This window comes from Seriola dumerili, unplaced genomic scaffold (assembly GCF_002260705.1).
Source record: "Seriola dumerili isolate Sdu_G_001 unplaced genomic scaffold, Sdu_1.0 BDQW01000219.1, whole genome shotgun sequence".
Classification (NCBI taxonomy): Eukaryota; Metazoa; Chordata; class Actinopteri; order Carangiformes; family Carangidae; genus Seriola; species Seriola dumerili.
The window spans coordinates 6,644,457-6,658,630 of NW_019174474.1; the positions used below are offsets into that span (position 1 = coordinate 6,644,457).

The 14,174-nt window shown below is 41.6% G+C and overlaps 1 protein-coding gene across 1 annotated transcript in view; it reads right to left on the reverse strand.

The window, feature by feature from the left end:
- The window catches only part of itpr2 (inositol 1,4,5-trisphosphate receptor type 2), a 56,186-nt gene that overhangs the window by 37,886 nt on the left and 4,126 nt on the right, over nt 1-14,174 (reverse strand). Inside the window, exons 2-23 of the mRNA XM_022754203.1 lie at nt 13,456-13,526; nt 13,005-13,123; nt 12,830-12,916; nt 11,611-11,769; nt 10,685-10,783; nt 10,403-10,486; nt 10,146-10,292; nt 9,258-9,353; nt 8,853-8,897; nt 6,700-6,851; nt 5,470-5,569; nt 5,187-5,347; nt 4,951-5,092; nt 4,567-4,725; nt 3,106-3,278; nt 2,498-2,617; nt 2,054-2,236; nt 1,644-1,895; nt 1,414-1,561; nt 1,125-1,272; nt 289-476; nt 66-189 (exon numbers count right to left, since the gene is read on the reverse strand). Coding sequence (XP_022609924.1) covers nt 66-189; nt 289-476; nt 1,125-1,272; nt 1,414-1,561; nt 1,644-1,895; nt 2,054-2,236; nt 2,498-2,617; nt 3,106-3,278; nt 4,567-4,725; nt 4,951-5,092; nt 5,187-5,347; nt 5,470-5,569; nt 6,700-6,851; nt 8,853-8,897; nt 9,258-9,353; nt 10,146-10,292; nt 10,403-10,486; nt 10,685-10,783; nt 11,611-11,769; nt 12,830-12,916; nt 13,005-13,123; nt 13,456-13,526 — 2,957 coding nt within the window. The remainder of the gene's footprint in view (nt 1-65; nt 190-288; nt 477-1,124; nt 1,273-1,413; nt 1,562-1,643; nt 1,896-2,053; nt 2,237-2,497; nt 2,618-3,105; nt 3,279-4,566; nt 4,726-4,950; nt 5,093-5,186; nt 5,348-5,469; nt 5,570-6,699; nt 6,852-8,852; nt 8,898-9,257; nt 9,354-10,145; nt 10,293-10,402; nt 10,487-10,684; nt 10,784-11,610; nt 11,770-12,829; nt 12,917-13,004; nt 13,124-13,455; nt 13,527-14,174) is intronic.

Here is a 14,174-nt window from a genome sequence, read left to right on the forward strand (position 1 = left end):
TGGTAAGCTGCTAGAATGTAAGAGGATAGCTTGAGTATTTGTATCAAGAGGGAATAAAGTCTCACGTGTCACTAGAGGCATTTCGGCCAATGAGACGGAGCTGTCAATTATGCTCTTCTCCCCAAACTCTTTCTTGTAGATGGACAACAAGTATGTGATCCTGTAATCTAACCTCACGCTCAGGATGAACTAAACAGGAGGGAAGAAGTCACAGAAACAGTCACTCAGGTATGAGATAGGTGAAAAAATGTGAAATAGCACCGTGAACATCCAGAAGGTGGCGCTTACTTGCAGGATCTCGATGATCTTTAGCTTGGTGTCCATCACCATGACGTCCTCATTGTCCGGCAGGAAGTGTCCTTTACTGTAGCGCAGGGAGGGAGGGGTGTCAGGGAGGCTGTGCAGCACACCTCGACTCATCACCATCTGAGTCATCATTTCTCCAACGCCGTGGATCGTGCGCAGGACATTATTGCCTAAAGGAAACAGTCGTCACATATTTCGCTTTTTGGGTGTGTTTGTGTGTTTAAAGCCTGTCATCATAAAGATATACATCAAGCCTGTGAAAGTATCATACAAGCTAAAACAAATGCCCTGAGGACATCAAATGCCAGATGGGCCAGAACTTTTTCTGTTATTCTTTCCAGTCCATTAAATCTAACTACCACTTTTATTCAAACATTCCCAAAGAAAGGTTTTGTCAATCCTGATCTGCAGAAAATCATCTTTAGCGTCATATCGACATGTCTCTATATCTGTAACTCCATATTTTAGTTCCACTGATACCTAGACTTCTTTATCCTTCTAACAAGATGTAAAAGCAAAACCTTTTCTACCTATGCTAGCTCCCTATTACTGTCACAGTTGAATTAAAAATCCTAAAGCTTTTCTGCATAGCTTTGCTTCTATGTATATTTTTAACTGCTGCATCCATATTTCCCATCTAAAAACCCAAGGACTCATGTCTGTCCTTCACTCAAAGAATATTATCTGTCCCCTCCCCCCTGTTCAATGATCTTGCTCTCAAAATAACGAAACTGCAAAATACAGTTGCACTCATTAGCTTCAACCTTAGTTGACCAATTCAAAGAGATATTGCACTTATACTGTGTAAGTGCACTGACCAGCCTCTGGGCTCTTGTTGAGCTTGTTCATGAAGGTGAGTGGGTGCTGGACAATATCCAGGATGGCCAGCAGGGTGCGTGTTAAACGCAGCAGCTCACTAAAGCTATAGAAACCAAAGTAAACCAGGTTACGAGCCAGATTCACCACCTGGAAGAGAGAAGTAAATTGAGCACATCGTGATTAGAACATTTATTGTGGCAAATACAATGAAGTCCAATCTGAAATAGCCTATGTGATAAAATTAGGATGAATTCTAAAAATAAATGCAGCATACTGAATTTATTTTACCTCTAGTGTGAGTTCATTCTTGTCTTTATCCCCAAATGGAAAATGCTGACTGACGACGTCTTTGAGGTATTCTTCCACAAACTCCATCGTGGGGGCAAACTTCCTCTTCATCTCCTCCCTTGAGCTGTCGGTGGACTCGTACTCAAACCTGTAGAAAAAAGCAAATACCATCTGAATGAGGTAATTCTCAAAGTATCAAACAAAGCACAGTCACACGCGTAGACGCTCACTCGTGGATGGTGATCTTGGAGGGGATCTCGGTCCAGAGGCGAGCATAGCGTACAGGCACCACAGCCTCCTGTGGGTCACGGTCCACATGCATGTGCAGCATGAGGCGGCAGAAGGAGGCTCTGAGGTTGTAGGGCAGGCAGTCGTCGAACATGCAGCGCAGGATCAGATCCACAGGTAACTGACAGGTGATCTGGTTGATGGCTAAGTACTGACGGTCCAGACACATTTTCGCAAACAGGTTCAGCTGGTATCTGCAGAAGAGGTGAAGGACATGGAAGAAAAACACGTGAAGGGATTTTTGTTTTGCAGATTGAACATGGAGGAAAAAGGGGAAAACATTGGCTCCCTCTTGCTTGTTTCAGCTATTTTTGTGTTACTATGGAAAGAAAGTTTAGAGTACCACCATCACCTGTAGTAGGTAATGATGTCTACATCCATCTTGTGGTTGCCCTTAGCATCCTGGGCCAGGTGGCGGATGGATTTGCCGTGAGGCTCCTTGTGGCTGTCGATCCAGTAGAGCCAAACCTCCTCCTCCTCCACCTCCTCCTGCAGCAGGGAGGACTCCAGGGTGGTTTCTGTGTTAGAGATTAGCCTAGGGAGGGGAAGAAGGAGGGAGAGGGAGAAAGTGTGACATAAAACAGTTACTCGAAAAAAAAAAACTACACACATTACACTTTGACGTAGAGCTGCTGCTGAAAATATCTATTTCACAAGAGGCACACTGGAGGGAACAGCAATCTCTCTTGCTGTGGAGAGCATGTGCATTTTTAAACATGTTTTAAAAATGAACGAGTGAAATATGAAGGGATCAACCAGGATGCTTTAAATATAGATACCACAGGTTGTGACTCACTTGGTCTGGATGAGGATATCTGCGTTGGTGGGGTTCAGCATAAATTTACAGATAAGCTCCTGTGTGACGGGGATGGCAGTCTTGTTGGACACACAGAGATCAGAGAGATAATCCAAGAATCTGGAAGAGCAGATCAAACATGAATCAACAAGTTTTAGCACAGAAACACATGAACTGATTGTACACATGAAAGTGTGTGTGTATCATTGACTGTACATACTTTCACTCTATGCAAGAGTTTTTGGGGAAAAAAATGCGTGCTTTGTGTAACTGATTTTTTCAAGTTTTCTGTCTCTCACAGTAAATTCTGGATTAAAATTTGACATGTAAAGCAGATGGACACAGTGACAGCAACACATTATAATATACTAATTATTCATTCCAATACAACACCCCAAAAATAAAGTTAAGTAGGTATGATTCACAGCTTGTATTGGATTGCATTATACTGCATTATTCTGTGTTCCTGTGGAGTGGTCAGTCCCTGTATTTCAAAAGTAACTAGTCACAACAGAAATCTTATGTATGTTTATTATGTATTCTGTATTTTCTTTTACTAAATTGTGTCCTTGGGGTCATCTAATCTATGGGAGGTGTAAATGTCTGACCTGGGCTCTCTGTTGCGCCTCAGCAGGCTGACAAAGGTCTCGATCTCTCTGGCTGTGATGTGTTTTTCCAGCAGCTTGCGGTTGTTGTGCAGCAGGGCAGTGATTGTGTCCTCGGCCAGGATCTCATACCCAATCTGAGACTGCATGATTGAGAACTTTTTGGCGATATATTCCTATGTGGGACGGGAAACATATGGCTTTAAACACATCGTAGTGAAGTTAAGAGGAGAAGTCAAAGAGATGCGTAAAAATGTGCTGAATCACTGCATCTAGTTTGCAATTGTTTAACCATTATTCAGAAAGAACTTGTTGAACAGGATAACTTTTGAAAATGCACCCTGATTCACATTCATGAAGCTCCCCAGTTACACTTGAGAGCTGCCTGTCACATCCACAGCCTGTTAACCACTGAGCAGCTCAACAGGACTTCTTTTGTGGTTAGTGAAGACCTGCTTCTTTTCATCAAGGGTGAGGGGTTTCATCAATTAATCTACTGACTTGACTACTGATTAATCCTTTATAAAATGGCAAAAAATTATGAAAAGCATACATAAAACGTATCAAAAGCCCAGGTGAGGTCATGCAGTGAGTTTGCTTGACAAGTACAAAAGAAAATATTTAATTTGTAATTAAATGAAATCAAGAAAAGTGAGAAAATCTTCAAATGTTTGGCATTTTTACAAGAAGATACAGCAAGTATATATAATTGAATGTCTCCATACGACTTTGAGTTTCTTGAGTTACTACAGGCCTTTTTACAGCAGACTTTTCTGCTCCTCATAGCCAGCGAAAAGATCATGTATTACTAATAACATGAAGGCTCTGTTCTGTTCAAGTTTCCCAGTAATCCATAACCAACATAAGGACCCTCAAGCAGCTAAATGGAATTCAGCAATCATGTGTGTGTTTACCTCTTGTTATAAAACCAGACAAATGTTTACCTGCTAAAATGCAGCATGGCAGTAGCACAAGTGGAGTAAAGATCTCAGTCAATCAAATGATTCAGTTCAATCAGTTATCCTGGAGTATCGAGCTATAGTCAGTTTAGGCTAGCTAGCTAATGGCTAGCGTCAGCCACTGGTTGCACCTGACCGAGGAAGACTGTAGTAGCAATATCAATGAGTGTGCTGAGTTTATTCAGTATAAATTCAACCGCTTCATTTGTGACGGAAAATGTTCTGCGAGCTCATTATTAAACTTGTGAATTATTTCTGTTGATCTAATGATCGATTAAAAGACCATTTGAGCACTACTTAGGTTTTTTGATTAGGGGCATCATTACAGCAGCTGTGGTCGATTTGCCCAGACAGTCTGGAAGAAAATACTGATAAGCTCCCAGTTAAAAGCCACCTCTCTAACCTAAGACTACCCTGCATCCTGTTGATAATGACCGTGTCTATCACCCTGATGACTACTCAATGACCAGTCAATATTAGACTCGTGTAGAAGATGGAAACATGCCTGGTTCTTGCGATAGTCCTGTTGGGAATGCCGTAGCACCCTATAGCAGAGTCTCAACATGTACTTGAAGTGAGCATAGCGCTGGTCTCCCAAATCCTCCAACCTCAGCATCGGACCATCACCCTGATCGGTGAACGGTGCTTTCAGGATGCCAAAGATCTGGAGGAACAGAAACCCAGACACAGTGATGAAGAACCAACAGAGGATCGACAAACTGCAATAGCAGGAAAATGCTTCAGTAAATACACTTCTTGAGGCCAATCTGTAGCTATTGTAAAATTTCTCACTAATGGTTATACAGTAAGATTTGCTCTGGGATTCACTTCATTTTGTGCCAACATAAAGGACAGACGTGTGTCAGTGTGTGTTTGCACTCGTGCTGACCTGAGCGAGGATGTTCTGTTCCCTCATGAGTTTCTGCCTCTCTCGGTTAGGTGTAGAGGTGACCACAGATAAAACTTCCTGGCCGTTGTTTGGTACCACACACACAAAGAAAACCAGGTCCTCCAGGAGCTTAGTCACAAACCTGTAAATATATATGAAGGCAAAAAATATAATGAAATCATAAAATATGCACAACGCTCTGTGTCACCTGTGTCATCACGCTCATGTCTCTGTACCTCCTTTCATTCTGCGCGATGTTGCCATACTGAAGCTTCCTCACGGTGGACTCCAAGACTTTGCTGGCATCGTTAGCGAAGTCCAAGTCCCTGACCTCCGACAGGGGAACAGACACGATGGCAAAAGCCTCTTTGTCTTCTTTAGTGGGGCAGGTACCAATCTATTGTGACAAAACAAAGACCCCTTCACTTTTTGCACACTTTATTGTGTTGTAGATCTCTGAATTACACTCTAAAGCCACCGTATGTGTGTGGGTGTGTGAGTGTGTGAGTGTGTTTAGACCTTAAGCATAACTGGTCGCTCCTCCTCTGCATCAATGGGGACGTTAGTGCTGGTGACCCAGGTGTTGGTGCACAGGTGCCTAAGCCTCACATATGAGTTTCTGAGGAGGGATGGGACAAATCATTTACAGCAAGTATGATTTTTAGTTGATTGTATGATCTTGCTGCTGTTACTAAACTGAAAAAGAAGCCATGATGGTAGTAAATTAGCCTCGTATTCAGTATTACAATATGATGTTCTGACTGATTCTCTGCCTTTTCATTTAGCGCCACCACCAGCTTGACATTTTTTAGTAAAATATTTCGTCAGCTATAAGATGGATTGCCATGTCTGTACCAAATTAGCACAGACATTCACGGTGCCCAGAGGATGAATCCTATTGACTTTGAAGATCCCCTGACTTTTCCTTTAGCTCCATCATTTGATCAAACTTTGACTTATCTAGTGACATCTACTGGATGAACTGGCACAAAGTTTGCTACAGACATTCAAGCATCCCCTGTGCAGAATCCTAATAACATTTCCTCTAGTGTGGCCATGAGGGTGACATTTTCAATTGGTTTTTGATTAATTTTAAGTAAAATTTTTCAACAACCACCAGATGAATTGCCATGAAATCTGGACATTCATGTTCACGTCTAGAGAAATTATAACTTTGGTAAACCTCTTATTTTTCATTTAGCCCCATCATTAGGTCAAAATTTCAATTTGTCAAAAATTTGAGTTTATGACTCACTCAAATATGAGAATCAGTTCTGCTTTGCTGGTGTGAATGAACATGCTAAAATAATGTGAACATGTAAAATCATTATACCTGCTAAATATCAGAATATTAACATTGTCATTATGAGCATTTTAGCATGCTAATGTTAGCATTTAGCTCAAAGCAATGCTGTGCGTAAGTGCAGCCTCACTCGCCCGCTGGCATGGCAATAGACTGTTTGTCTTTTTATGTTCATTTTCACTTGTTTGAGAAATGATCCAGTAACAAGTCAAAGTATGTTTCAGACTGCTGTTTTGCCAACAATAAAATGGCACATACTTGAAGAGAACTCAAAAAACAGATTTTGGTTTCAAAATAAGTGACATTATCTCACCCTAATGGGCGATTTTCTGACAAGAACTAGACCTGCTGTGCTCTGCATTGTGAACTCTGGTGAAAAATGCTCCCTGTGGATTCAACCACAGCAGATGTAACATGTTATTGTTGCCCCCATGTGAGTGACTGACCTGGGCACGAGACAGTCGGCCCGCTGCAGAGTGGTGGCATCCAGCTCAAACAGAGAGGCAATGTCATTCCCATGGGGAACAGAAACCAGGGTGAAGGCAATCTTCTCTGCTGCTTGATGCTTTCTCTTGGAGAACACAGGATCTGTCTCATTCTGCAGCACAAACACAAGGACACCCGCAGACAGACAAATATGCACACACACACACACAGAGGCAGTAGACATTAGTGTCTGCTGTTTAAAAGCTTACAAGGCACAGACAGTTCAGCATTTTATCAATATCTCAGTCTTTTAAAATACCGTACACGGTATTACAGTATGTTATGTATATTCAGTGTATACTGTAGTCTGTACAACAAAAATAAACAGATTGGTCACATAACTATTAAAAGCCACTTAGGCCTGCAATTAATTACTACTTTCATTATTGATTATCTTGATTATGAACCATTAAGCATGAAATGATTGCAATAATTGTTGGGTCTGTAAAATGTCAGTAATTCCGAGTGTCCTTAAAAAAAGGTGTCAGAGCCCAAATAAATGTCTTAATTCATTCATCCGTTATTGACCAACCACCCACCACCATGAACCACCACCACTATTTTCTGATGATTTATAAACAAAAGTGCTTGACTGATTAATGAAGGAAAAGGTCCAATATGATAATAACTCTTATAATAACCTAGTTGAGTTGTTGATGAGAAGATACAGAGAAACTGCAACCAACAAATATCTGGTAAATTACTTACATTACTAGATTACACATGGTAGACCAAAAGTTATAATTTCCATTGATAATTTTTCACATCTCTATTTGAATAGTTGACAAGGAACTACGAGCAGTTCACTCAGCAGGAAAGCGCATTCTCCCCTCTTCATCCGCAGCAGCACTCTAACTCACCACAATTTTAAACTGCAATCCCATACTTCACATTTTATAGTCTTCATAAATTATCTCTATCTTGCTGTAGTGTAAAAATTCAGCCTAGTTTAAATGAAAAATATTTTTAGTGGGTTAGTAAGTCTTTGTGACCATAAAAATGGTTGCCATATCTTTCCACACATGCTCCTGTAAACACTGATAAACAAGCTCAACTGTTGATAAAATCTAAGAATCCTGAGGGCAGACGGATGTGAGCCAAACTATACTGTCATAGAGTCTGACACTAATGAGGCATCACATTACATAGAGATGTATTCAGAGAGCCATGGCTTCTCTGTGTGCCGTGTCAGACACTGCAGTACATAGGCTGGTACGGTCTGCACTGTGCAGATGCAGCAGATAATGGCGAGGGTTAATTTCTCCCACTGTTCTCTGCATGTCAATGGGAAGCTCCCCAGAGCTGCCTCCACGCCTCAGCTTCTCTATCCTCCCACTCCCTCCCCTCCTCCTTCCCTTCCCCTCCCCTCCCCTCCGCTGGTGACTCACCCCACCAGCTTAGCACAGGCGAGTAGAGCAGAGCAGACAGCACGTCTGCCTCCCCTCCATCCCCTCTCACAGGGCACCCCCACACCCAGACGTTATGTAAGGAGCCCCCTGTGTGTCTGAAATTCAGCATGTGCATGAGAAAGTGTGTGAGGCTGAGAGAGTTTGTGTGCGTGTTCCTTGCATTGCCAGAATACAAATGTGCAAGGAAGAGCTGAAAGAAATGTCTAGATATAGATTCAGAGTTTGGCAGAGTTTGTGTGTGTCTATGTGTATGTCTGTGTGTGTGTGTGTATGTCTGTGTGTGTGTGTGTATGTATGTGTGTGTGTGTGTGTGTGTGTGTGTCTGTGTCTGTGTGTGTGTGTGTGTGTGTGTGTGTGTGTGTGTGTGTGTGTGCAAGTACTTTGTCAGTGTAAGAGAACTGGTGGTATTGCATAACCAAAGGATGAGGAGACAGAGAAGGGCCTGAAGTTGGACAGACAATGTGTAACTGATAAGATAATCGTTCTTTCCACTAAAACATCCTGTTCACTAACTCATTTTACCTTTCAGTCAAGTGCAAACTGACTCACTGATGGTGTGAAATGACAAAATATTTCCATTTCTGATATGTTGAACTATATATATCAGCCTTGTATATTAGATGATGTATAATTCTGTCTTTAATTCAGTCTGAAGTCAGATGGGTGTGTTTATGCAGCTAACTGTTTTTGTTTGACTGACTCACCTCTCCTTTGGTCTCCACCGTGTTCTCTTTGAATTCAGGGTTCACCTGCAGAGATATTGAGCGGTCAGTGGCCTCAGTTCTACAAAAGCTCAGATGATCATCCTGTCATTATCATCCCAATCCCATCACCCAAAACCAAACCATTCAACAGCAGAAGATGGGTGATAGTGGTCATATCAGTGGGAACACTGCCACCTACAGCACATCACCTAAAGTCTCTTCAACTGTGCTCATTCAGACACTGAAATGTAGGTCCTCTCAATTTGGAAAAATTAAGTGACTCAGGCAAATTGATTGTAAAGAGTGAGCTACTTTTCTAAGAGTACCGAGTAGTAAAAATACAACGATGAGCAGCTACAAAATGAAATAAGTGAAAACTGACACAAGCTGAACAGTAAAACTCACCTCAGCTGCGAGGTAATTCCCAGTCGCCAGGTGTTTAAAACGGAAGAGACTGTTCCACTGGCCGGCTCCGCCTCTGCAGGGGTCATAGTGCACGACCTGCCATGGGAGCACAAAATAATAAATGATACACCTACTGTAGAAGCATCAGTTTTTGTACTCTGTTAATCATGTTTTTGTTCGTCAGCTCGTCCCTCAAACGACGTTTTCAGTTTCCAGTTTATGTCTGTATGGGTATGACAATGCCAGACACACATTTGGATTGGTCTAAAAATCAGTCTAAGGATTATTTCGGCGTACTGTTCTCTGGTCCTTCAGAGCAAGAATAAGTTCACAAACCAAATGAAACAAAGATGCATGTCTTCATTTGCAGCACTTGGTGCAGCGACGTCATGTTAAGCCTATCACTTTGGTGTCAGAGTGAGTGAGAGTCAGCCTATGTGCTTAGTACAACAGGAATTTGTTTGTCACCCTGGCACAACAACATGTCAACAACTGATAGGGTGACATAAGTACACTCTAGCACAAACAGCAGAGGGACAAGAGGAACTTAAATTCAGTACAAGCTGATAAAGAGGAACATCCAGTACAATAGACAGTGGATTACAAAGAACTAACGTTTGAAGTGTCCTTACTTATCACAAAACTTTAGATTTAAGTTAAAAAAAAAAAAAAAAAAAAAAACACACATCATGTTTATTTAACTGAGCTGGGCAAAATTTATTCCGCCGGCTTGGGTAGGGTCTTTATTTTGTTGACTTTACAATTTCACCAGTCACCACATGGTAAATGAGCATCATCTCCTTCTAAAAACAATGATTTAAATAAAGCAGCATCAATCATATTCTCAACATTACAGAGAGATACTGTTAATTCTTGTCTGTGTTTTACCTCAACCTCCCACAGAGCCTTGGAGCTGGTGGCAGAGGTGGCAGATTGCCTCAGTGTGGTCCTGAGAAAGACGTGCTGCTGCTTCTTGTACTCGTCACAGGTCAGAAATTTCTCCTGCTCAGCGTGAAACAGCCTCACCACATCTCCCTGACAGAGGACACACACAGAACATGGGACTGCTGCTTGCTGCTCTGCTGTAAAAATTCTGCTAAAAGACAGACTGAATAAACAGACCTAAAAGCAATAAAACAACATACCCCCTTAAGAACATCTTCCCTGTAGTCGCTAAACTTCATGAACAAGGTGACCTTCCAGCTGGTGTTACAGTTGACAGCATTGACCTACAGCAAGAAGCAGAGAGTAGAGGACAAAACATTGACAACGTGATTAAATGCTTCTCTGTGGGCTGAGATGATATATAATTACATCAAAAACTCAAATGAACTACAAGCTAGGAGACAAGCTGTAGGTCTTTCTGGTGAAAAGGAAAGCTACATGTTTCAGAACTGATAGAAACAACATAAATAAATTAGTCCCACCTCTTTGCAGCCGGGGTTGTCCAGCAGCTCAATGTTACTGGCGTGAAGAGGCTGCCCTGCGTTCACTGGCATCAGCACAACCTTGTCTCCAACCACCACCTTGAACCAAATTAGAGACATTCATATCGCAGCAGGAGTTTACCCAGGTTTCTATGAACTTCCAGCAGTTTTCAAATGGATTAAACAGAAAGAAAGAGTGTATCCATGCAACAGGTTTGTCTCAGGTCTGCAAACATCCACTCATTTTCAAAGGTGCTATGTGCAGCAGCAACAGGCTGAGATTCACATGAGAGAGTGGTTGAGCTGTTGACAGCATACTGGTTTATTTATACTGTGGTGAGTGGACATGGATGCAGCATACAAAGACATGGTGACTGAAAAGTACACTACCTGTTATTGTATCATTGCTTGCACAATACATGCTCTCTAACACAGTCTAACATCAGTTATATCAGACTGTACACACTCGACTGCGTCTCGTGTTAAGCAGCTATACACAAGCACACTGTGGCGACTGAAGTGGGTGGCTCATCACATTTACTCCGATTCTGTGCTGCAATATTAAAAAAAAACATTTTAACTATAATGAAGCAGTATTGATGCCATACAGTGGACAGAAAGTAACAACTGACTTAATACTGTTTAAGCTCAACCTGCAAGTCCACATGCAATGGGAAGACTGGTGCATCCATGCTTTGACTTTTATGATATTCTGTGTCTGACCTAATAATGCACAAACACCATGCACAATCAAGAGCAATACCTTTAACCATAGGATGCTAAAGCCAAAGGGGAAGGACAAAATCAGAGATGTTACTGGAACAGGACAAACAATGAACTGACAGTCTAAACAGAGAGGAATGTCAAGTTGTTGTACAGAACTTTGTATCTATAGTGAGGTGACTCCCGGTGGAGGGGAAACCTACATTATCTCCTTCGCTGCGCAGCTTCCAGAAGGGCTGAATGTAGAACCAGGAGCCCTCGTTCCCGGCCGGGTCCAAAGAAACCCGCATGGCGTTCTTCTCCAGCAAAGCGGGGAGACGCTTGTTGACCGTAAGGTACTTATTACTCTTAATGTGCAGGAGCTGAGAGAGAAGAATCGGGGTGTTTAGGTACTTCAGCAGCAGTGGTGGAGGAATCATTCAGATCCTAATATGACACGGTAAAAATTTAACTCAAAGGTTTGTTAAAATTCTGAAAATGGATGCTTGTTTTGTCTAACCAATAGTGCAAACCTCAAAATTAATAAAAATGAATTGAAATTATTTGAACAATTAAAAGGAAAAGCAGCAAATCTTCATATTTGAAAAGTTGGAAACATAAAATGTATTTTGCACGAAAAATGACAAACATATATCAAAAGTTGTTGACACTTCACTTTCTGATAATCAATTAAATCGACTGATCATTTCCGATCAACTTGCATACCCTGGGAAGTTTAATCTATAACAAAGCATCATACTCTATAAGTTTTACTGCGTAATGTAACCAGTAGCTAAAGCTGTTTAATTAATTGTAGCAGATTAAAAGGTACAATTTTTCCCTCTGACTCATAGTGGGGGTATAAGTAAGTGTTAAGAAAAGTAAAGTACAAGTAGCTCAAATCTGTAGTTCAGAACGGTACTAAAGTAAATGTACTTAGTTACCTTTAACCATTGTACAAGAGTGATAGGAAATCCATTTTTTTTAGAAAAGAAGCAGAGGTAACTAAGTAAGTAACTTCTTATTTAACTCCAAAGAATTGCTCCACCATTTACAATCTTGCCTCATGGAAGATGTGTGTGTCCTACCACGCAACACATTTCCTGATTCCATTTCACAAACTGGGGGTAAATAAAATAACCCCTAACAAATTGCTTATTGATAGGATGCATTTACTCAAACAGCAGAGCAATGGCAACTGCTGTGAACACATTACCCAAAAGCAGTTAAATATGTAATTTCTTTTTCTCAATTCAACCTCTAAAATAAGAGCTTAGCAATCACTGAAAGCAAATGCGACCACTGCAGACTTTTCCAAAACTGCCTGGGGTATCAGGGATTGGATGACAGTAACGCAACCTTGGTAAACAAGAAAACAAAAACAAAGCTCTGGACTGGGGACAGTCTGACGCCACAGGTGTTTGCTGAAGAGACGGGCTGTACCTGGATGACATTGCTGTATTTGACGACGTCTCCGAGGAGCTTCTTGTTCTCTGACTCGTTCTGCTTCTGCTCCAGTTCTGCGGCATGCTGAATAATGGAACAGAGGTATGTTATAGCTTTTGTATGCAAATGAAAAACGAAGATGAAGATTCAGATTGCGATAAAAGAGCTCTACCTGTAGCTTCTTGAACAGATCTCCCTGTGTGTTGTTGTTTCCTTGTTTTCCCTGTTTTGCCTTCCAGAACTGCTTCTGGGCTGAGTATCTGTTCATGGGACACACCTTGAAGAGGCAATCTGCAGTGGAGGAGAAGCATTGAGGCACATGGGTGTCACTCTCTGTGAGTCAGGTTAAGTGTCACTCAAGGGTCTCAATGCGGTGAAACTGCATTTTTGAGGTCAGTGGTTATTTACCCACCAGGGGCCTGTGGAGTCAGTTAAACCCATAAAAGCATTGTGAAAACCACAATGTTGTGTTAAACAACACTGAGCGCAAAAGGCTCTGGTCAGCCTTGACGGATTAAAAAAAATGTGAGGGGTGTGTGTGTGTGTGTGTGTGTGTGTGTGTGTGTGTGTGTGTGTGTGTGTGTGTAACCTCGAACCAGTGTGACTTGTATACTCATACACACCTCTGAACTTTTTGGGTGGGTTTGCCAGGTCTCCAGCATCAGGCTGGACCACACACCTGTCATCGACAAGCCTGTAGAGAAGAGCACAAAATGATTTAAAAATAAAATTCACACACCATAATTTCTTTCGTACATTTTAGTTGTAGCTAATTTCAACGTTTACGTAAACATACTGCAATTCATATGCGATGGCTCTACTGACCAGAAAATCACTTGCCCTCAAAAAGGTTTGCATGACACAAACTGTCTAATTGTTGTGTTACAGACAAATGTCAATACACAAAACAGAGTCTCAGATTACTGCTAAAACTGATCATTTGAATACACGGGTCAAAACCACATTTGCTCTACAGTTGTCTGGCCACCTGCAGGATGAAAAGCTCAGCTGGCAACACAAGACCGAGCTCTGTTCAGCATCATATCTGTCTCCTTAGAGCTCACCAGATATCTAGACTGATGCTGTGAATGTCACTGGACGGAGCTCATTTAGTTGAACGCTGCTTTGATCTCTGCTGCCCGGCCCAGCAGGAGGAGATGTGCTAAGTCTTGTTGTTTGTATTGAGATAGATACAACAGGCTAAAATGACATTCAACTTTCTGTGGTTTTTCACATGGAGTGAAAAAAAGATGGATGGAAAATCAATTAAATATTATCCACAACAAAACCAGATGTCAACGCAGTGTGTGTAAAATGTAAAATGAAGCTCTGAGAAACAACA